The sequence below is a fragment of the Rhinolophus sinicus genome, chromosome 8, assembly GCF_057876585.1.
Source record: "Rhinolophus sinicus isolate RSI-liver-muscle chromosome 8, RSI-T2T, whole genome shotgun sequence".
Lineage (NCBI taxonomy): Eukaryota > Metazoa > Chordata > Mammalia > Chiroptera > Rhinolophidae > Rhinolophus > Rhinolophus sinicus.
The window spans coordinates 59,236,688-59,261,620 of NC_142508.1; the positions used below are offsets into that span (position 1 = coordinate 59,236,688).

General features: G+C 35.7%; 1 protein-coding gene across 3 annotated transcripts in view; it reads right to left on the reverse strand.

Moving 5' to 3' along the window:
* Positions 1-24,933, reverse strand: part of CNTNAP4 (contactin associated protein family member 4) — a 237,473-nt gene that overhangs the window by 78,873 nt on the left and 133,667 nt on the right. For all 3 annotated transcript variants that reach the window (XM_019710874.3, XM_074314549.2, XM_019710883.3), the window contains 5 exons: positions 15,922-16,125; positions 15,156-15,340; positions 14,239-14,382; positions 10,127-10,388; positions 2,404-2,553 (listed from right to left, as the gene is read on the reverse strand). In XM_019710874.3, the coding sequence (XP_019566433.3) occupies positions 2,404-2,553; positions 10,127-10,388; positions 14,239-14,382; positions 15,156-15,340; positions 15,922-16,125 (945 nt within the window). The remainder of the gene's footprint in view (positions 1-2,403; positions 2,554-10,126; positions 10,389-14,238; positions 14,383-15,155; positions 15,341-15,921; positions 16,126-24,933) is intronic.

The window sequence follows — 24,933 nt, forward strand, 5'->3', positions numbered from 1 at the left end:
CATCTATACAAAACAGGGTTTCTGGGGAGACCAACTGTCATAGTCTGCCCTGGGGTGGGGATGGTGTTTGCAGGATTCCCAGGTTTCTGTGCTAAAACTGGGGAGAGTTGGTTCCCCATTGCCAGTACCATTCAGGCAATCAGGGCCCCTATGCCAGTCTTGCACTTTAGGGGACCCTATTCTAGCCATCCTCCAGTCATGCTTTTGCCCATGGCCCTAGGAGGCCCCACAGGTTAAGGTGATGTACCCACTCGGAACCTTCTCCCCATTCTCCAGTCCTCGCCCAGAATGCAGAATTCCCAGCCCAAAAGCCCAAAGCGGGCTTCCAGAAGGACAGACCCCTCTGCCAGGTGCTGGGGGCACAAGGCTGAAAGGAAAGGGAGAAGAGGAGCCACAGAGGACCTCCTGTTTTCTTTTAGACCCTTGCTCTTAGCTCTGGAAATCTTAGGATGCCCCGGAGTCTGTAGGGCATGTATTTAGTAATCAGAATCTCATGCCAAGATCCCACATATTCTGGTACCAACTGAATAGATGACTGAATAAACAGACATATCTAAGTAAATGCAAGATTGGTTGTTGTTGTTTTTTAATGCTGAAGTTGTAATTTTATTATGAAAGCTTCCACAGTATATTGTTTAAAAACTTAGAAACAAAACATCTTAATAAATGCCAAATTATAAAGATCATGAGGGAAAGAATAAACCCCAGATTCAAGACAGTGTGTACCTGGGGAGATGAAAAGATATGATCCTAGAAGAAGAAATGGATGTTGGTAATATTATCTTTCTTAAGATGGGAAATGCATGTAGAGATGTATGTGTATTTTCCAAAAAAATAATTAGATTTAAATGGTATATATAATGTAAGATGTAAACAATAGAGGAAACTGGGTGTGGGGACTCCCTGTGTATCTCTGCCACTTTTTGGTAAATCTAAAATTATTCAAAAATTAAAAGTTTATTTAAATATAATGGTGTATATATATTATATTATAATAAAAACAATCAATATTACAGAGTGCACGTGATTTATTTCACTATACAATATTATGGATATGAATAAAAATGTCTACAAAAAATAGGTAGGCATTGTTAAACCTTAACATGGACATAAAATACTTTAAGACAGATAATTCTATTTTCATGATTTACACTTTTATCCAGTCTACTATTTTTAGCACTTTTTTTGTTTGTTTTTTGCATCATTCAACAATGTGCTTGTTTTTTTCCCCCTTATCTGATAGTGCTTCTAAATCTTTTCCTTTGAAGTGAAAGCTCTTGGGTAAGTTGGTCTATATATCTTACCATCTATTAAAGGAATGTGTTCCAATTGGTTGCCATAAAATTAATCATATATTCTATAAGGTTTTATAAACAACTTGGTTCAGAAATGTACAAATCTTACTGAAGGAAGTAATTATATCTTTTAAGGTTGTTGGCACTATGCAGCCTTTCACAGTAATGGATTATGTAGGGTTTTGTTTGTTTGTTCGCTCTTAATATCAGGTGAATGATTCATGATCTATGTGCTTACAGTCAAGTCTTAGAAAGGAATTTGTATTTTATTGATGAATAATAAATGTTGGGCTTTGCACCAAATACAAAAGTAACTCTAGACAGAAGTAACAATTAAAATTTAAAATAACAACAATAAGCAACACCTTAAGTCATGATTAGAAGAATTAAGTCTTATTACAGTTTTACAGTAGTAAACAGTTTTACTACTTTGCCTTTCTAATGGTAAATAACATTTTATTTTAATTTTTCAATGCTATAGATTCATTTCCATTCCCAAGTTTTCCTTTCCAATCTTATAGTTCAATCAGACATCCATTGGGCAGGTAAGTGCTTCATTTGTTTTTGTTCTTTGAGAGAGATGGCCTGGTGTTGAAGGCTGAGCCCAAATTTCATCAAATGTATCAGTTAGTGCATTATCATTTAGCAAAGAGAAGAGCTTTCCATGGCTTATTAAGTCAGATTATTTGTCCATTGGCATAATATTACCCTTCTGTACTGGGTAGTAGCAATAAGGATGTTCCAGAGATGCTAAGAGACATGATCAGGAAAATGCTAGAATAAAATTGTCCCACAAAATTAGAAAAAAGACACCTAAGGACCATTTACCATTAGGAAAATATAACAAAGTTTGAAAGTAAGAACTGAAGAGGGTGGCCTCATTGCAATTAATCTCATTGTAGAAACCATAAACGTAAGTCCACCATGAAGAAATACGTTTTAGGTCATAGGTTGTCATCTTGATTAACTCAACACTTCCATGGTCAAAGAAAGTGAGAAATTATTCCACAGTTTTGACATTAGGTGAAACATGATGCCATCCCCAAGACACAGCGGTAGTAACTGAAAATATGTTCAATTGTCCATATTACCTGACCTCTTCTCTTACCTCCAAAATAATAGTTGCCACCGGAATAAATCTGCTCAGGCCCCAGGGAGAGAGAAGCAGAGGCCACCTGGCCATCCACCACCACACTCAGGTGATTCCTTTTGGCAGATAAGGAGATGAAATGCCACTGCCCATCATTTAATCCACCACCTACGGGAGATAAAATCAGTTCAAAGAGATCTCTCAGCGGTGAGCAATATAAGCAGTTGGTTAGAAACAGCAATATACGTATCACTCAATCAAGTACAACAGTCTATCTATTAATAAAAGGAAACAAAAAGGAAGAGAGGAAAAGGAGAAAAATTGGAAATCGATATCCTCTACAGCAGGAGTATCAAAACTGTGGCCCGCGGGCCAACTGCGGCCCACAATCCATTGTTAATTGGTGTGCAGCAAATTCCAAAAATATATTTAGTTTACTTAAATAAACCAGATGAGGCAATACGTACTTTACCTCGAGTGAGTGGCCCAGCTGTTTGTGTATTTTACCACATACGGCCCTTGGTAAAAAACGTTGAAAAAGTTTGGACACCCCTACTATACAGGGAAAATGGTGCTTTATTATCTTTCTTTCTTAGGGCCTCAATAGACAGAACAAAATTCCCAACTTTGGACAATCCTAAATGGTTAAAATTTTTTAATTATTTGGCATGGACTAATTTTCTGCTTCCATCATGTAATTTAGTTTTAAGGGAAGGGATTTAGGAAGAGCACAGATATTTTCCAAAATTCCAGGTTATACCCCAAAAAATGAGTTATCTGCTTTTATACACTTTTATGTAATCATCTTTTATAATACTACAGTACAATATTTGGCAAAGACTATCAAGACAATCATTACAAAAATATTTGAAGAGACTATAATGAATATTGCAAGTTTACCAGTATAATGAAAAGTTATAAAACAAAGCAATATGCAAAAACCATTATTTACAAAGTTCATCCTCATAATTTGCTGATTCTCTATCTGAAAATTTACCTACTGGTCATAATTTATTTAGAACCCCAAAATCAATACTTGGGACACTTTGGGAGTTATTCACAAAAATGCATCGGGCAGAGAAAAATATGAGTTGATTGGTACACATATTCACAGCTGAAGTCAAACAAGGCAATGCATCTTGTTTCAGATCTCATTTGTAAACATGGTTTTCTCACATTTTTGTTTTTGTTGGTGATTTTGCCACTTAAAAGGCCCCAAGCATAGTAATAAAATGCTATCTAGTGTTCCTAAGGGCAGGGAGGCCCGTGATGTGCCTTTACATCATATGTGTGTTAGATAAGCTTCATTCAGGAATGAGTTATATTGCTGCCGGCCATGAATTCAATGTTAATGAGCCAACAGTATATATTAAGTAAGGTATGTATAAACAGAATCACACATAAAAACAAGATTATGTATTGACTGGTTGACAAAAACAGTTATGCTAGGAGGCCTGAGGAGCAATGGTTCAGCATTTGCTAATCCAGTGTGCACGTCAACTTTATAGAACATAACTGTGGTGAATAATGAGAATCAATTCTCTATACACAATTCTAATTATAGTCCTAATTTTTGTATAAATATGGGAAAGGACTGAAAGAAAATATCCCCACAAATGAACAATAATTTTTGCATGAAGGTAAACTATGGTTTTTATTCATTTTTATATTTTTTTCTGTATTTCCCAAGTTTATATGTGCAATTGAAAGTTGCTATAATCAAAAATCAAGGTTTTCTTATCACCTCTAAAAACATTCTCTAGTCCCTCCAAAATCCCTCCAGGGTCATGAATCTATGAGATGGTGTCGTCTTTCTCTCTTAAAGGGAGTTAAGTCTACAGGGGCAACATGGTTGAAGACTCAGCAGACAGAATTTAAAACCTCTCTGCTGTGGATTTACCAGTAAGTTTTACATCCATTGAATATTCAACCCTGTATGATTTTGCAGATCAAATTAGTAAGCAAAAATACACATACTCTATTAAACCCAAAGGTCATGAGCCTCTCTTCTGATAGTATGTGCAATTTCTTTATTTCTTCAGCTATTTTTGACCACAAGGTTTCAGATTAAAAAAAAAAAAATGCATAGAAGAAGCTCCCTTAGGCGATTAAGCTCTTTTTTCTGGACTCCTTTAGCAGAACACAAATTCTATCCTAGGCATAGATGCTCATTTTTACATTACATCCGTAAAGCAAACAAGATTTTAAAAGACCCAACTCTGGTTTGGTTTGTAAAAGACAATGAGAAAGACCTGAAAACTGAAGAATGTAGGTTAGATACTTTTAGACATATTTTCTAAGAGTAGACTCTGAAATAGATGGCTGAATAAAATTATGTAACCCCTGACGGTAGGAGATTGGACTAAAATAAATCCAATGTCCCAGATTTGTCACCCAGTGCTTCCTTGAAGAGGCTACATTTAGAGTGAAAAACCCTTGTGTTAAGTTTTATGTCACACACAGACACTTCCCACTCTCCCTGTCCCACCGCGTGTCTCCTGCCATCTCTTTCTCAAAGCCTGGACGTGCCTGTATACATGATTCTTCTATTATTTCATTTTAGGCTTTCACCGGTCTGGGACAGTGCTTCTCAAACTGCCTGTGGTGATGAACATTTGCTTTTCCAATCTATGGCCACTTGATACTTTTATCAAATTCAATAAAAACAAATTACTACTAAAAAATTAAATCCAGAAGACATAAAATACAAGCCCACTGACCAGGTGTTGTGATATCTTATTGCTATGGCAGCTTCTAAGAGCTTCATCGCAATTTCTATACTCATCGTGGTGATAAGCATTTCACTAACCCAGTGCTACCCCAGGGAGCACACTTTGAATAGCAGTGCTCTAGGTAACTGCTGGGTTGGCCGTGCAGCAGGATTAAGTCAGAAGCTCAGAGATTTCTTCTGTCAACATAGAAGCCAATTCAAACTAAGAACAAAAGACTATCAGAACAGCCCACTCTGCAATTTGGCACATTAAATGTACCCATCTACCCAGCTAGCAGGTTATAGAGTTGTGCTACATTGGTGCAGAAACCTTCAGAAAGTTATTCTCAAGCCTCATTTGTAATAGACATCCTTCACTTCTGATGAGGAAATTTATTCCCCGTCAACAGGATTTATTACTCAAATTAAATAATGAAGAACCTGTCAGTGCATTTCTCCTAACTACGTAATGAAAAGGATCATTTTAAAATCAGAGTCTGGTTTTTTGAAGTATACAACTCCTTCCCACTTTTAGGTGGGCTAAGAAGTGAGCCCCCCTTTCAAAAGTATGGGAAAGAGGGGAAGCAGAAGCAGAAACTGCAGAATTCATATTTTTCTCTTGGTCGTAATGTTAGGTAACTAAGGGCTAATTCTAACACACTGCCTCCACCGCTCATAATTGTTGAGTCAGGGGGAAAGGGGGTGTTGCAGGTGTAATAACAATAACAACAATAATAACAGTTTTATTGAACTATCATTCATAATAGGTACTGTGTGCTTTATGTGCATTGTGTCATTTAGTCTTCAACACTGCTGTTATGATTCTCATTTTAAATATGGAGGCTATGAGGCTCGAGGAGGATAAACAAATCACTCAGGTAGCGTCTACCTGGTGAGCTGATTCCAAAACCCACTCTCTGCTCTGCCTGCAGGGCAGGTGGTCTCTTTATTTATTTTATTTTTTTGCTCATGTTAAACAATTAATTTGGAGAAACAGAAAAGCAGCCGCTCAGAGCTAGGAACTGGCCTGGCCCTCTCATCTTGGCCTTGGTGGGGAAAGCAGTCGGCGGGCACTCGGCTCGGCCCTGGTGTTCTCCTGCTGAACAAAATCTCAGAACATCAATATCAGGCAAGGTCACTCTGTGACTACAATGAGATGGGACCCAGAAGAGTCAAGACTACTTTACAATCTTGTTTAAGCTCAGACAAAAAGCAAGAATACTGTGAAAACCACAAAAATACCAAACTTCCTCTCCTGGATAATATGAATGGTGAGTCATTTTTTCTTTTCTTTTTTTTTTTTTTTTTTTGCCTTACTTCATTCCTCCATCCTTCTAGATAATATTTACAAAGGTACCTAACCATACAATTACACTCACTTCCTGGCAGCTTTTAATCTAGAGCAATTTTCCATTTCCTTGAAACATCTCCCAAATCAGGTAACACAACCCAAAATCCTATAATAAATCATCCTTAACACCTTTGAATCGAGACACCCCCATGGCTTCCCAGGGTAAGTGTCGTTATTTCAATAAGCAATAAACCCAGCTTGTTTGATTACAGGTGTGATCACCGTGGTCTTTAGGTGGGAAGCACTGACAGCTCCAAATGGAATAACAGAAAAATGGAAGAAATGGAAGTGCTTGCAGTTGCAGCTAGTCAGAGAGAATAGGATTGCTTACCAGAAATCTCTCCCTCCACTTCCTCTCTCCCTCTCCCTTCTTTTCTATTCTCTCTCCTCCTCCTCTTCTTCTTCTCTTCCTTCTCCTTTTCTCCTCTCTCTCTCCTGTCCTCTCCCTCTCCCTTTCCTTCTCTCTCTCTCTCTCTCTCTTCCTCTCCCACTCACTCTCACTCTCTTTTTCTCACACTGGCCCAAATCATGAGAACACACCAAATATAGCAGGAAAAAGAAAGTTTATATCCATTCCTCCTCATATATAATCTTCTGGTAGCACTCCTAAATCGCTACAGAAATATTGTAACAGCTTGGCCACCATCACTCTCTCATAAGACTGTAATAGGCGTCCATGGAGTAAGATGTATAAAGAAAACATAAGCCTGCTGTATAGGGTGGGTTCTTTGCAAAGGTGCAAAAGGCAATTACACATAGCCCATTACCCAAGGAACAGCTAAAGTGTTTCGTCTGTTTCCAAATATCTTTCAGTGCCAGAAATTTCTTTTTCCCACTAACCAGGATCCAAGATCCAAACCACTGGATAGCTCTTGCCAAGATGAAAGGAAATATGGAAGTCATTGGTACTACTCACGATAGGGGAAAGTGGGAGTTTAAGGCAGTGACAGGGTTACAACCTGAAAGGGTAGGAAGAGTCCAACAGTGAAAGAAGGGGGAATATAAAAAGGCTTCTCCTGGGTGAGGCAAATCAAAAGGGCTGCTCCACTGCCAGACCAGAAGAACCACAAATGCCTAGTAAATGAAAAATGCAGAAACATCTCATATTCTGCAAGCTCGCAGCTGCCAGGCCCTGACCATCAGAGCAAGGTGCTTGTCCATAGCTCAGATTTTCACCTTTAGGCAAAAGCAGCAGCAGCAATGCAAAAATCATAGCAGAAACCTCAAATTTGACAATAAAGAATTTGTCTTAAATAGGAAAACTTCGCCATACAATATAACAACATGTAACAATATAAGTGTTGTTCATTGGGTTTTTGATGCCATCTGAATGATTTTTGCTTTGCCATCTATAAAAGTGATAAGGACTGAATATATTTTGTGTCATAAGGGATTTTGTAGTATTGCTAATATTTTTTTACTTGGATTAATATAATATCTTTAATATTTCAAAAATGATACAGGCTGACATATTTTCAAAGACTTACAATTTGCAAAAGTGTATATCACATCAAAATTGTAACCTGATAATTCAAACATTTGCACAATTCAGGTCTCCCTCAACATAATTTAATTTTTATTCCATTGCAAAACATAAAAATTTTGAGTTTTTAAAACATAAAATTAGTAATTTGTAGTAATTAAGAAAAATTAAGCCATCCTTTCATAATGGAAAGATTTAGTATAATATGGTACTAATATACCAATAAGTAATTGATGCTCTTTAGAGTTATTATAATATATTCTGACAACTGATTTAATCATTGAACATTGTACAGGTGAAACATAGGGTGGCAAGTCTTTCCCTAAGAGAACAAATTGACCATCCATCCAACCATTTAAACAGCCTACTACAAATGCAAAATGTACTTGTCTCACTGAAACTAGCAAAAATTAATATTTTTAAAGAAACTAGAAAAAATGGGGGTAGGGAGATGGGGAAGTAAAAGGCCTACTTGTATTATCTGAAGGGTACCGATTTTTTATATTCATAATCATATTTCGTCTAGGCTTCTTATTATTAGCTATGGAAACTATCATAGTAAGTCATATGATATCATAATAGATTATACTGTATATGCACTTAAACAATAATTTAGAGATTTTTAAATCATTCAGCATACTCTATATAGACTTACACCTAGTAATTTATTAAATGTACATGCTTGTAAAGTGTTTAGAAATGAACTAGCTTCACGGGGCTCACTACAGAAACACTGTTCTGAAACCGTTTCTTTAAAATGTTGAGAATTAGGCTATGAATATCACCACTTCTAAGGATGTCAAATAAATCACAATAAACTACACATTAATGGCAGGCTTACATTTTTAGGCCCTCATTTTAGGGAACCTACTAATTATTAATACAACATTGATTTATTTCCTTTGTCAAGCCTGCAGATCTATCCCATTTTGAGCATTACATTAAAAAGTCACAGCATAGTTACCTCTTAAAAAGTATAATTAATATTGAACTTTTAGCTCCCATGTTTAAACTGCAGTAATACAACAAAAAAGATATATAAAGACTGCACATTTGTATATCCATTTGTATAATTGTTGTTTTCCTTATATTTAGTTTCCAACTGTATTTTAACTTTGTTTCCTCTCCCAGTCATAGCCTATTAATTTTGGTCACAGTTAATATAGAAGAGTAGTACAATTGCATCTTTAAATTGTTTTTAAAGATCATTTATTAAATTGAATAGCAATTTACCCCAATGTAACCTCCAGTTGCTTGGCTTGGATGTTATTCCATATATATGAAAATATGATGGAGATCCCTTGTCAAAAATAATATAATTTTAATGAAGAGACAAAAATATCCTTCACCCAAAGCACTGACCTAAATTAGACATTAATTTTCCAGACACTCATATAGTCTCCTTAATTATATTACTTCAAATCATTAAAATGACACCGTATTACCTAGAAGTAGAGAGAACTCCATTGGGTACACAAATCAGGAACTTCACACAAATCTTTTCACTCTCCCAAAATATATCCAACTCTGTACAGAACACATCAGCAAGTAAAATTACTTTGACTAAGTATTTAGGATTTACACTAATACAGAGCTAGAGATAGAGGTATAAGAAAGAACTCCCCCTTTCTCTCACAACAAGGTAAGACCGATAGCTGTATCAGACAATGCCTAGTTTTCTACTGAAGACACCCAGTCAACTTTTGGGTCCATTTCAAAGTCTTTCACATTTTTTTCCAAAAGAACAACAACATTTTTTCAGCATATGTTGATTTATCTGAAGTGGGCGAGAAGGTCATAAAAGTAAATTTCTATTTCCCCATAAATATCATTTTGCTGGGTGGTGAACACACAATGGGATTTATAGATGATGTAATACAGAATTGTACACCTGAAATCTATGTAATTTTACTAATTGTCACCCCAATAAATTAATATATATATATATATATATATATATATATATATATATATATAATTTTGGTTAATAAGAACTGCTAGTGTTGGGGCCATATTTAAAAGGAAATTAGAATCAAGTTCCTCTAAGGAAGAGTACTGATAATCTGATTAACTCAAGTATTCACTTATCAAACAAATGTTAATATTATGGTTATGCATAAAATTTTATGGAGAAGGACAGAGGGATAATGAAATCTTTCCAACATGTATGCTTTGCCTGTGGGAATACACTTATTACCTGCTGTGATGTCACTGGGTAGTTTTCCCGGCTGGTAGAGATTCAGCTTCAGTTTTCCATCATTAAGAAAGAGAAGGAGACCTCCTGAAACCAGTTGAAGTTCACTGAATAGCAGAAGCCCGGCCTTATTCCAGGTTCGAAATTGAAAAGAGGCAGAAACCTCGTCGTCCCCGGAAGAGCCTGGAAGTGCTAAGTAACTCCTGGGGCTGAGGAAAGTCACAGGCACAGATTGTGGTTGTGAACAAGAAAACGACACATTTCCCTGACAAGAAAGTAAAAGAAAAAGCTTTAGGAATGAGTCACATCACATGAGTAACAAATTGAAATATTCACTAAGGCTATTTATCAATCTCCAATTATCACTGATTTAAAAACAACAACAAATTGCTTTCAACATGAAAATTCAAATTCTTGCTACACATCCTAAAGGTTCTTCAAATCCAGAGATATGATGGTCAGGCAAATCTTTTCCTGGGTGTTTCTTTTTCTTTTTTATTAGTTTCAGATGTACAAAACAACACCAGTGATTAGACATTTATATCCCTCACAAAGTGATAACCCCAATAAGTCTATTTATTACCCATCTGACACTGTACATAGTTATTACAATATTAATGACAATATTCCCTATGCTGTACTATATGTCCCCATGATTTTTTTAATTATAAAGTTCAATATTATTTTATATTAGTTTCAGGTGTACAGCATAGTGGTTAGACACTTATGTAATTTATGAAGTGATCTCCCCAAAAAATCTAGTACCCATCTGACACAATACATAGTTTTTACAATATTATTGACCATATTCCCCATACTGTACTTTACATCCCTGTAACTCTTTTGTAACTACCAATTTGTACTTCTGAATCCCTTCGCCTTTCTCACCCAGCCCCCCAACACCCTTCCCATCTAGTAACCATCAGTTTGTTCTCTGTATCCATGTCCCTGGGTTTTTCTAGGTTAATCTCTTTCTTCCCATCTCTCAACTTTCACAAAGGTACCTAACTCAATGGAAATTAATTCAATCAAAACGAATTTTTGTTTTGATCTTTTACTTAGCTTTCCTTTCCCACTCATTTCACCCCTTTGCTGCCTTTGGCTTCTAACCCACCTCATAATGTAAGGAACATTAATGAGCTTCCACATTTTTTCGTATTTTTCTCTGTTCTCATTGACTTAAATATATACATACATAGTTTTAGTTACATGTTCAGTTATATGTACATATATATACTTAAATATATGTTTATGAATACATATACCTACACACTGGGTATTATTTGTTTACAAAAATAGGAGCCATGTTTTATGCCGTTTACTATATCATGATTTTATCACTAAAATATACCTTACAGGAATCCTTTTGAGTTATCTGACATAAGTCTAATTTCTTCTTTTTATTGATTGCATAATTTTTTAGTATGTGAATGTTCCAATTTTTATTTAATTGCTTTCCTGTTAATGTGCAAGCGCTTTGTTTCCAGGTTTTGTCTCTCCCAATGATGCCTGTCATAAATTACTCTGCACGCTTCTATGTGTACTGGTATTCTCAGTTCTATAGAAGCGGGTTATGAATACAGAATATATGTACCTACATGTTTTAATAAATATTTCTAGCTTCTCTTCCAAAAATAAAGTTATGATACTCCATATTCCTACTAGCAAAATAGGAGGATATATTGACACATCCTTGCAAAGAATAGGTATTATAGACCTTTAAAATTTGTACAAATTCAATGACAAAATGCTAAGTAATATATCATTCTTACTTATCTTTCATTTACCTGACTAACAGTGGTTTGAGCATTTTTCATGGGTTTGTTGCTCTTTTGAGGAAAGCTTTCTGAGGAAAGCAAATTCTATTCCGCCTATTTTTGACTTTACCTTTTTTCTTTGGGCTTTACATTGAACACTATAATGTACAATGTACTACTTACAGTCCCTTTTTTAAAAACTATTTTTGTCTTTTTCGTACCACTATGCTTTTGTCATCAGATTTACATGTATTACTTCTTATCTAATGGTTTTAAAATAGATCTTTAAGATATATTAAATTGCATAAATTTTCATTAAAATTCTGTATATGAAAAATTATTTTGCTACTAGAGTATAACATATATTTAAGGATTTTTAAAAAAAACCCTTAAGTTCTGAATTATTTAGAAATAATTAAACATGTTCCTTAACATGCTTCAGAAATGAGATGTTTTTATTTTTCCTGACTATAATCTTTGATAAATTTTCCAAATACAGATTTGAAAAGTCAATGAAATCAACTTTACTTAGAAGAATACACATTGGAATTAAACCATTTGGTCTTAGTTAAACAAAAGCTTCTGGTTATATTGTGATTTATTAGAAGTGAATTCACTTTCATTGTGGACAAATACCTTGTCCCAATGAATGAAATAACAACAAACTGAAGAGTTAAACTACACTGACCCAAAATGTGAAAACAATTATAAGACTAACAAACCTAGCAAAAATGGAAACATTTACCAGCTGCAGTTTGGTCTCATGCTTCATTTGGACAGCTGCCTGCTACCCTGCAAGCAGCAAATCCTCTTGCCACTCAAAAATGGGTGATCACTGCACTGCACTGTACACCTGAAGCTGAATAATAATGAATCTCAACTGTAATTTTATATATATATATATACACACACACACACACACATATATATATATATATATATATATATATATATATATAGTCACAGGACGTGGAGTACAGCATAAGGAATAGAGTCAGTGGAATTGTAACACCTATATACAATGTTAGTAGGGTAGCAGATTGGGGGAGGGAGGTTATCACTTTGTGAGGGGTATAAATGTCTAACTATTACATTGTTTTGTACACCTGAAACTAAAAAAAAAGTGGGTATTAATTGCATGAGCCATTTCTAGAAACTCGTTTTGCTAATTAAACATACACATCTATCTATATTTTTTATTTTCCTCTTAAATCATTTTCCTGTTTATAATTTCTTTTTAAAATTTCACTGAATGGTATATTCATATAAATACCACCAATTCACAAAGAAGAATTAGGAATAAAATATTTCGTAAACAATACGTATTCCCATGATGTGCTTTGGGATTTGCAGATACAACATGAGCTTAAATGTACATGTTGAATTTTGAACAATTAAAGAAATATAGTCAAATGGATATGTGTGCATGCTTTTCTATCATCAAGCTTGTTGAACTGAAAACCATATTTTCCCAGAATCCCTTCTTGTCTGGTTCTGGTTAAAAGTTAGCCAAAAAAGGAGTTTGCATTGATATTTGAGTTAGAAGTGAAATACCCGCCATTTTCCTCCATACGTTGGGGGCGGGGGGGGGGGGGCGGAAGGGAGGCATGCACAGTGAAAGATGGTCACAGACAAGCTGGTTCCAGCTTGTTCTGGCTCTCCTTCACTTTGCTCCATCTCTTCTTCTCAACAGCTGGCCTCCACTTTCCAGTTCCTCTGACAAATACTAAGCGCCAGACCCTAAAATAGATCCCTTGTTCATAAAAACTCATAGTAGTGTTGCTTCCCCAACTGGACCCTGACCAATGCAGTTATATTTAAATTCTGATGTATTTCCATAGAATTAGAATATAAACCAGCCTGACCAACACTGCTATTGGGATAGACTGGCAGATGCAATGTTGTAATAGCCTATTAGTTTCTTTTATTTGTTATAAATGACCATGGCAAAATACAAGTTTTTCAAATGCCTCTCTAATATACATGGATGTTATCTGATTCCAGGAACTCAGTATGCTTGTTTAGAGAGTTTGCCAGGGAATATCTTATTAAGGAAATTACAGGGCAAAGGAAATTAGCCTCCTGGGAGTAATAATATCACAACAAAATTAAATTATCAACTGTAAAAAAAGCCCCTGCTTTACGTTATATAAAATAAAGTAATCATGTCTTGTGAATTATAATTCCTTTAGATAGAATTAATCCCCTATATGCATATTGTCAAACAGAGAAAAGTTTTAAAAGAATAAGAGTAAATTTTTAAAAATCATTAGCAAATGGGAATCCAAAGTAGAGCAATGTTATCATGCGGAAAAGAGCATCGTTTTTACTCCTTCCTTCATATGAAGACTTTCTTACCATGGTGATGATCTGTGGCTTTTGTTGCTTGGCCAAATCAATGATATCCACTCCATTATAATAGAGATTTTCTAAACACCCATGAAAATTTTTGTGGGGGAATGACACTGATTTTCCAGGTGCTGGAATCCCTCCAAAGCTGATCTTAGAAAGAAAAATGGCATCAATAATATTGTTTAGTGATTTTCTGATAATCTGCTTAAAGAATTATGATTAGCAACTATAGCTGTAATCGTCAATAGATCACCCTACACTGCCATGTTGTTCATTTCAAATGGAGATTTTTAAAAATTAAGATACAGATTTTAAACCAAATTTATATACATTCAGTTTTCATTTATATTAGACTTTGATTATTCTTACAAGTTGCTAATAACCCCTGGATTTGGTGTTTATTGGTTGATGAACAAAAACACATCATTCTATCCATGGTAATCTTGATCTGTTTAATAACGTAACCAATTACAATGACATTTTCTTTTATATATACATTTCTGGCACACAGTGATATTCGTGCACTTGAATCGATTGCTAATGAATTAATTAATCTATTCATTGCTACATCCTCTCCATAAATCTACACTGTGCAGGGGTGCCCTACACACACAAAAATCATGCAACACAACTGATGTTTACTTGTGGTAATGAGATCTCTCCTTGGAGATTTCCCACATATGAGATCCTGTGGATGATCTCTCTCTCCACAACAACAACAAAATTAACATATTGGGAGGCATAGGAAGCCTCAGTAGTGTACGCCCAAATCTGCTACTGTGAGGTACGTCACCTAGGCAAAACACTTCACCAGGTCTTGGATGTACTCTCACAGTGGGGTTTTCTCTCGTGTATTGTCTTTTGCTAGGCTAAACCACATACACTTCATAAAATGTGTATTAACTGAAACATAACCATCACACCTCAGAATCAAGATCCAGGTAACTGAATTCTCCTTGGGCATGGAAACGCTGCCTGTGCTCATCCACTGTGAAGTTGACTCGTTTGCCCAAGCGCTGGATGAGCACAGAATGCCAGTGTTGATCATCCAGCAGGCTGCCCAGGGTGAGATTGATCAGGGTGTGAGGAGAGGGCACTTTAGTGTCACCTTAGAAGAGAATGAATGAGTGAATGAATGAATGAATGAATGAACGAATAAATAACAGTACCATCATTCCCAGTCTTAAAAAAAAAAAGTTTCCCTTTTGTGGGCCAGCATCTTTCATAACAATTACAATCTCTTTCCATGCATCCTATCCAAAACACTAGTATGGATTTTCCTGAAATTTGAATATAATGTCCTTTCAACCTTGCTGTAATTGCTTCCACTGTTAATTCTTTTTATTAGTATTACCAATCACATGCTCATTTTCAATATAAATTTTATCTTTGGTACAACCTCATTATTTTTACTACCTTAATATTTTTCAATGACCCATCCCTTACTTCATGACATTAAGAAATAGCTATGAAGGTCTATTGGCACTATAGAAAAACACTGAGCGAGGGTCTTACACAGTTTGCAAAATATGAAATAATTTTTACATGGAGGTACAATATTGGTATATATGCCCTTGAATCTGGAAATAAGGCACCTTAATTGTTACCAGATAAGTTATAGTAGCATAAAGTTACTGAAGTGATATCTAAATGACCGGATTTTTCAAGCACTTCACCAAATAGTTTTACCTGAATTAATAAGCAAAAAGAGTTTTCCTCTTCTTAATTCCAGTGTGATGTGATCTCCATTTTGTCCTTCCCTGTGGAGTAGAATCCCATCACTCTGCATAGTTTTAAATTGCAAAGAAATAATATCCTTTATTGGGCTCAGGGATTTTTGATCAAATCTGTAGAGAAGGGAACTTTTTCCATCAAGATCAAGCACCTCTGATTCTAGAGACAAAGAAATTAAAAGTTATTCTAAGGATAAATATACTTTTCATTAAGCATTTGAAATGCCTATGCATAGAGAAGGCATCATACCTACACACATACACATTTAGTCCAGCTCCAAGCCAGTCACAACAAGGGAAAATAAAACCACCACATGTCTAATTCCCTCTTGATACCGGGGATTGATGCCATTTTAGTCGTTACTATTTTAGCTACTTACAAAATTCATGATCTAGTAATACATTTTAAAATGCATTCCTAATTTTCTCTTATATTATTAAAGGCTGTTCTTTCTCATTCCATAAAAAAAGAAAATCAGAGAAAAAGGTTATAATCAATAGTCATAAAACCACGTTGCATATTCCATGATCAATATTTCCCACGGTGTTCTTGAAATGTTGAAGTCAAATGGTTTTTTAGCTCCTGAAAAAGTGGTTTTGATATCTCAAAATTCTTTCATACGTACAGTCTAGAAAGGAGATCCACATACAACTAGACACACATACATCAGACTCATCAAATGTCACTTCAAATATATGTTAAACTCACCTTTGTGTTTTGCTTTATTTGATTATTTTTGTGGCTAATAGCATTTAAGAATGATGCTATTGTCTGTCTCTTCAAGGGCATCGTTAAAAAGACATTCACTTAATGATATTATAAGGGCTGTTCAGCTGCATTTGTGTCATAACTGTGACATTGACATGTTTTTTCAGCTTTCTGACAGTGTCTTATCTACTCATTGTCAAGACCACTTTTATTCAGTTCATCTGAAAAAAGATGTCATGTTATACCAGTAACGTAAGAGTTCATCTGTCAAAATCAGTTGCACCCTGAACAAGAGACACACAAAAGAACTGATAATACTCAGAAAGCCTAGCAATTTTCTACATTTCACAAGTCAAATATATTTTTTTTAAGGCAATTATCCTCAAGAATGCATTTATGTAATAAATGAAGAGGCTGGGGAAACCCAATAAAATATGAAGCTATTTTTCACCTGGCTAGCTGACTTCTCGCAAAGAAATGACATTACAGTTTACTCATCTTGTTTCATTTGACAAAATTATTAGAGTGACTTGTTTGCCCCAATATGCATTTCATGCAGGTTATCCATCATACTTAATGTGAAGCACTGTATTCACCACCACCCCCCAAATTTTTTTTCAAGTATTTTGTACAGCCATCTTTTGAAATTTCAGAGGTTTGATGTTTCCACATCTTGTTAATGCACTTATAAAGAATTCATTCACCAAGTACACATGAATAAACATTGCATTCTGTAGAAAGAATAATGTGAACTGAACAATTATTCCCTGTTATATAGCTAAATAAATGTGCATGGTAAAAACATAACTCTGTGTCAAATACAAATAATGTGTTCTATGATTATTAGATTACAATAAATTAGGAAATTCCAATAAGACAGACTTTAAATGTGGACACATTTGGAGCAATGCAGTTACGGTATCTCTGAGTTAATGTATCGCTTAAAGGCAACCGTAATAATAATGATTTTATTTTAGATAAAGTCTATTTTTGGAATTAGCTACCAAGAGAATTTTTTTTCCGAGTAAAGTTTAGTCTGTATTACTTCTGCCTACAATTTCTTTTTCCATCTTCTTCACTATTGTCATTATTACACTCTAATGGTCATATTAACCTTTCATGGTACCTACTGCTTTTATGACCAGAATATTTCCATCAGTAAAATGGGATCGTGAAAACCGCATCGGATAATTGATGCCTAAAGCCATGGTCTATTGTTTCATGTCTTAAACTGAAGCCACTCGCCAATTTCTCTCACTCTATTTTCTTCTTACTTCACAGGTATAACACGAAGGAATTTGGTGCATTCATTCAACAAATGTTTATTTAGCCCATCATGTTTGAGGTACTGTGATGGATGTTGAGATAAAAAAACACAAAAGTGACCAACACAAACATGGCCCCTGCCCTTATGGGGCTTACATTCAGTGAGACGGACAATAATTACCAAGTGAACAAATAAGTTCATGACAGACCAGAAGGGTGTTCTGATCAGGTTTAAAAGAAGACTGAGGTCACTTTTGTTAAGGTAGTTGAGGAAACTCAGTTCTCAGGCCTAGAAACCTGGAGCTGAAGCAGATTTAATCAATAATCTTCCTACTTTCCACGGTCTTTAAGTGCAATACTTGTTCCCATAAAGTAGAGTTACTCTTGGAACATTTAATTCCAAGAGGTCTAGACATTCTCCCAATACAGTCTCTCCGCTGTTGAAAAAGGAAGCTCTGAGCATTGCTGAGAAATTACAGGGACATTCAGTAATTTAGCTCTCAGAGGAGGAAGCAGGAGTTGGGGGGCTGGCCTTGAAAAAGGGGGCCTGAAAAAGCAAGAAAGTAGTGAAGTAGAGGAATCAACAAACTGGCTACAATCACATCACAGATTTACATGTATGTGAATAATACTCTTTGGGGGGGGGAAGCATAATTCAGAATGTGAGTATAATGTCAGTACAGCACGGCTTCAAGTTACATACATGTAACCTGTATGTGACATATGCCGGGGTGCCAAAAAAAATGTACACAGTTTAAGAGATGTTATCTATGTTTTACTTTTCAAAGTTGAATTGAATTACGGTAGCAATGTGTAGTATGACGTTTGCTCAAAAGATGGCATCGATCAAATGAATGCTAGCGTCATCCATTGTATTACAATTTTAATATAGTTATTTCCTTTCTTAAAATGTGTATACATTTTTTGGCACCCTCTGTACATATGGATTCTCATAAAAATAATCAGATGATTCCTAAGAATATTACTTTAGATAGAAAACTCATAATAGCTCTAATATAAGTCCCTGTTATTAAAAGCTATTTATACAACCTATAAAAAGCGTACACATTTAAACAATAATCATAAAACACTGAGTTATGACAGATAAAGTTAATGATACAAAAATCAGAAAAAATGAAAAAGCTAAGAGAGAGAGAGAGCCTTGAACTCAATGTACCACCATCAATACTAGCACGTTACAAGGATACTGGTAGAAGAGATAGGTATAGTCTCTCTTAAAGTGATCTCACCACTGTTAACAAAAATTGGAAAAGCTGAAAACAAATCAAAGGTATAACTTCACAGCCCTTCAATGTCATACTGGAGCATTTTCTAACAGGTTTGTCTAACGATTATTTAATTCTAGGTGAATTAATGAAAGTTTGATTTTGTTATTTATTACTGATTAAGGCCAGACTCTGTCAAGTTGCATGTTAATTTGCATCTTTCATATGTGTTTTTTCCCAAGTAGAGATGCAAATGGGTTCCTTCTGATAGAAAATACATCCCCAAAAGTTATGGTATTTATTTTTATTGTCCTGTTGGACATTAACCATTTGTGTACTTAACCTAGTAATAGTAACCCAACATTCTTTCATGGATTCCTATATGCATTCAGTCTCTTGAATTTTCTTTGGACTAGCTTTACCATCCTTCTGATTCCTTCATTAATAAATCAACTGCATCTTTCATATGTGTTTATTCTATATTTGAATGAGAGTCATGTTTTTACGTTTTTGACAATTTTACTTCTAACACTATTGACTTAAAAAACACACTTGGACTTTATATCATTAACTGGGAAAGGAACATTTCAAGTCTTAGCCATCCCTGGTAATGTTCAAGGTGAATTTATTTTCACTATTCCACAAAGATTTTCAGATTTTGAACTCTTAATAGAACACTGCCAATACAAACACATTCTCAAAAAAAAAAGTTCAGTTGATTTATAACAATATTTCTTTACATTGAATCTAACCTATAAGATCTGAGTATATACCATTAAAATATTAATCCAACTCAATAATTATTTTAGATGGAAACACTAAATTAAGCATCCAAAATAATATTAATATTTAAATTAACAGTCAATGATACATTTATTCCTATCTTTTATCAAATACTTTTAGGAAAAGAATCTTTGACATACAGATGAACTGTATCAATAGAAAAAAGGAAGTATCAAAAAACTCACAATAGGAAAATTGGAAATCAGAAGTTAACAAAATTTCCAACAGTAAAAGACCTATAGAGTCCAAAGATGCAGAAGAAGATGTGTTACTTGACTAAAAGAAATAATTATTTTCAATATAATAATTTACTAATTGTAATTTTGTTAATTAGTATGCTTATTAACTGAGGTAATATTTTTAACTATTGGACTTTTGTCAATATTAATAACATGGTCCTGCCATACCCTGGCTCACCATGGGGAGAGCATGAACTCTAATTTACTAGTAACAAGTTGCACATTATTCTGACACAGTCACCTTCCTTAGTCTAGCCCCCTTTTGAGAAATTGAAATAATGTATACAGTATTACAGTTTAGCCTAGTAGTTAAGACAACTAGTCTGTGTGGGTTTGAGTCTTCACTCTACCTGGCACAAGTGTATTGTTACTGTAACAAATGACCACAAACTTGGTCTCATAAACAACACAGACTTAGTACCTTACAGTTTTGAAATTCAGAAGTCCTAAAATCAAAGTGTTGGCAGGGGCTGCTTTCCTTCTAAAGTCTATAGAAGATAATCTCTTTCTACCCCTTTTTTTAGCTTCTAAATACCACCTGCATTCCTTAGTTCATCGCTCCTTCCTTCATGTACAAGACCAGTATGCTTGAATCGCTCATTCTCTCTCCTTTTTGCTTTCATAGTCACAACTTCTATGACTCTGATCCTTTCACCTGTCTTAGAAAGACCCTTGTGACTACATTGGGTCCCCCTGGAAAATCCAGAATAATCTCCCCATCTGAAGATCCTTAAAATCCCATCTGCAATGTGCCCATGTCATACAATGTAACATATTTGCAGGTGATTGGGGCATTACTTTATCACAGCAAGATATTTAACCTCTCTGTTCTCTTTCCTCATCTGTAACATGGGAATAACAGTAACAATAGATATAACAATAGTATATTCTCCATAGGATTGTTGCATGAATGTGTATCTGCATCATTTTTGAAGGGTTGCTGGCACATAATTAGAATTCAACAAATGTTAGCCACTATTGACACTAATGCTATTATTTACTATTAGAATATGGGGCAAGGAAAGAAGTACATAAAAATAGTTTAATAAATACATGTGGTGTATTTATTTTTTAAAAGCAGCCTCTTTAAAAAATAATGAATTTCTGAAGTGCACAAGAAATGCTCCATTATCAATGTCATTGCCAGGTTATGCAGCAAGAATGATTTTGAGCCATCTGCGGGTTCTGTGGCTTTTTCTCTGTCTGTCAGTGAATGCCAGAGCTGACTCACCATGGCAATTGTCGGTGACCTGAATCCTCCTCAGTGAATACCTCCATCTCAAATTCTCTCATTTACAGCAGGAATCGAGGAAAGAAGAGACTCATAAAAATTGTGGGCCCTACTCTCCTATCAATTCTCCCTGTGACCCTGGGAAAGAGGTATAGTCTGCATTATTTGCATGATTCAGAAATACAATCTCCCATGGAATGCGGGGTTTTCCAATAGAAAACAGTCAAATTTCTTTCAGGGAGTGGTGACAGAAGTGGTATTGCCGACACGTGGATTCTGCGCTCTTTCCTACTGCACATATTTATAGAGTTATCTGTGAACCCAGTAGAAGACACAGCAATGCATAAAAACAAAGTGCTTTTTTCCCCCCCAAGGGGCTTTACTTCTGCAGTAGGACTGTGTCCTGGGTAATTTCTAACATGGGCAGGAGATGTTGATCCACTCAGTCTCAGAGATGGACGTCAACTAAATTGCAGAACTGCTTTACCTCAATGAACAGCAAACTGTTTTTCAGTCTCTGCATAGGTTACATGAAAACACCCTCCTCATTGTAATATCTTCCACTTGAACTGGTATCCTTCTCTCACCCCTGCATCTTACCCCTGCTCCAGAAGTTTGAGGCTTCTCAATTGTGAGAGATTGCCATCTGAAAAAGCAATATCCTCCCCGCGCTAAGAGAAACATACCCGAGAGCACGATTTCTTAAATTGAGCTCCATGGTCCCACCATGTTAGAATCAACTGAGAAGTATCTCTTGGGGTCCCCATAAACACTCAACATCCTGGGCTCTGCCTGAACCAGACCCAGGAACACAGGTCCCTGAGTGGTCCCGAGGCAGATGACAGCAGGAGGGTTATCTGACAGGAAGCACAAGAAGGTGACAGAAACCTGTTCTCTGAAAATAAACAGCCTCAGTGCATATTGAACTGTACCATGGAAAATAAATATGTTTTCTTTATCTGGACTGTAGGTGATATTTGCAGAAAATTGTGGAGGTGGTAGCGACTTGTCCCTGAAAGATGTTTCAGGGAGAAATTGATTCTGTGAGTTACACTATGAATCATCATATTATTGATGAGGTCAGTTGACGAAGAAACTGAAATGAGAAAAATTGGAATAGATGAGTGAACTGGAACACACATCCTTGAATAATAGGAAATTGACTTTATCTGAAGGTCGTGAAAGAGTTCTTGGAGGAAAAAAAACATGAGAGTCTTCTCCTATTAATTATTTGGGAATCACCTTAAAAATATAAGTAGAAAAAGAGTGCTACCACTGGAGAAAGAGCTACGGACCAAACTCTTGTTGGCTAAACATGGTCAGCCTGAAACATTGATCATTATTTGATCAATCTGAAAATTGCTTTATTTGAAAATTTCTACCTAAGAATTACTAAACAAACAGAGGTCCAATTTTGACTCCTAAGAAACATAAGTCCGACTGAGTCCCTGTTAAACTATTATACAGTGAAATACTAAAGCAATAGCGTGATGTACAGGCACTTGAGGTCTGTATTACTGTATTGAGTTTTAAAGAGATGGAGAGAAGAGACCAAGCACTCGATAAATCAACAGGAAATAAGTTGTACTATTTTTGAATAGTAGCATAAAAGGACACAGAATGATTTAAGGGACTCTTCAGTTTAAAACGACTAAAATTAATTCAATAAAAAGGAAGAAGGCACAGGACCAAATGTTGCACATAGCCACAGGGAAAAGGTGACTTTACTATCACGGTTTTAAATAGACCGAGGTAAGGTCAGTGACAATACTCTAGGACGTTATGGAAACAAACATGATCACTGCCACTTAAATGTCAATCTAAATTAACCTTTTAAGTCGATGTAAAGCTGGTAACATCTACTATGTCAAGGATACTTGAGTGTGTCATTGGAGAATGTAAGATGTGTTCCTGTTTCTAATATTTATTTATAATTTTTATACTGTCACAGAAGTCACTTACATGCTTAGTCTCAATTTCCTTACTTGGAAGATGTGGAGAATCATTCCAACCTCTCAGACCACACACAAAAAAGCTGAGGGTTTCACATGGAAGTACTGAAACGCCTCAACATTTATTTATTAAATTTGTATGCTATTATTATCATTTTAATAACAAACATTTGAAATTTCATATGTTCATCTCATAGCTATTTCTCCTGTAATCAATCACTACTGTATCAGTGTGATAAACTTGTGATGTTTTTAATGTACTTATTTATTTTCCAGTTTATACGGTAGCTAATCAAATGTTCCTCTTAATTCATCTATTTAACAACTAGGTGCTGAACCAAGTCCTACCGTAGGAGCTGGTGTTGCAACAGTGAACACATTCTGTCCTTGGATCATCCAATATGAAGGAAGAGAAAGACGTCAGACAACTCATCCCAGGTGTATAGATATATATTTACAAATGTTAAGTGGAGCATGAAGGAAAAGGACAGGGTTGTATGAGAGCTTTGAACAGAAAGACCTAAATTAGGTTGTTGATTAGGGATGACATCTCTGAGGAAGAAGTGATAGTTAAACTGAGTAGATCGCTGCTTATGTCTAGGGTCAGGAAAGAAGGAGGAAGTGGGGAAGGGGAGAGGTGCTGAGAGATGAGGGAGTAGGAGAGACCGGGGCGGGAGGGATGGCGGTGGCAGAAAGCCAATGGAAGAGGTCCTCAGGGAGTGGAATTACTGGCAGCTCACCTTGACCCTGTGAAAGCTTGGTTCCAGGCTTTGTTGGCACAGATATTATATTGGTTTGTCTTTAGCCCTAGGGCATAACAACTTTGGTTTGTCCTCAGATGTGGTCTTTACTCCTAAGGCAATCAATGCCTTTCTGGTTCTCAGTTAAATGCCCAGGGTGTTTAGCAAGTCCCTCTAAACTGGCAGGACTTGAACTCCAAAGGTGGTCTTTCCAGCACTAGGAAGATGCCGAAATCTTTAGGACTTTAATCTCCCAGTCCCTGCTTTAGCCTGGCTTCTCGCTACTTCCTCTTGGGCATGTGCAGTTCAGGAATCGACCAAGGATTTAAGGGGAAGTGTATGCAGGAGTTGAGACTATCCTTCTCTGACCCCTCCTTTTTAGTATTCTGACACAAATTTCTAGCCACTCTGAAAACTTGAACTCTTACCTCTGTCTCCTCAGCCTGGTGAAAGTGTTGCGATGCCCTGCAAACTGAGATGTGTTTTTAGGAAAAAGTCAGTTAAGTGTGTATCTCCCAGAGTTTGCTTTCCTTCCTTCCAAAAATCAAGTCTTCTCAAGGTTCTACATGTTTTGAGTTGAACTTCAAAGTCCTGAGCAGTTTTTAAGTTTTTCTATTTTTTTTTACCCAGGAATTATAATCACTATGGGCAGCAAGATAGTCCAATGAAAGCTATTCTGCTATGACTGGTACTGAAAAGCAAATTGTCTCTTTATGAATTTTTATAATAATTGACTTGGTCTATTAATATTTAGGATTGCAAAATGAGCTTAAACTAATTCTATGATTCCTTCTTTATTTATTACCTGGAATATATCTTTAA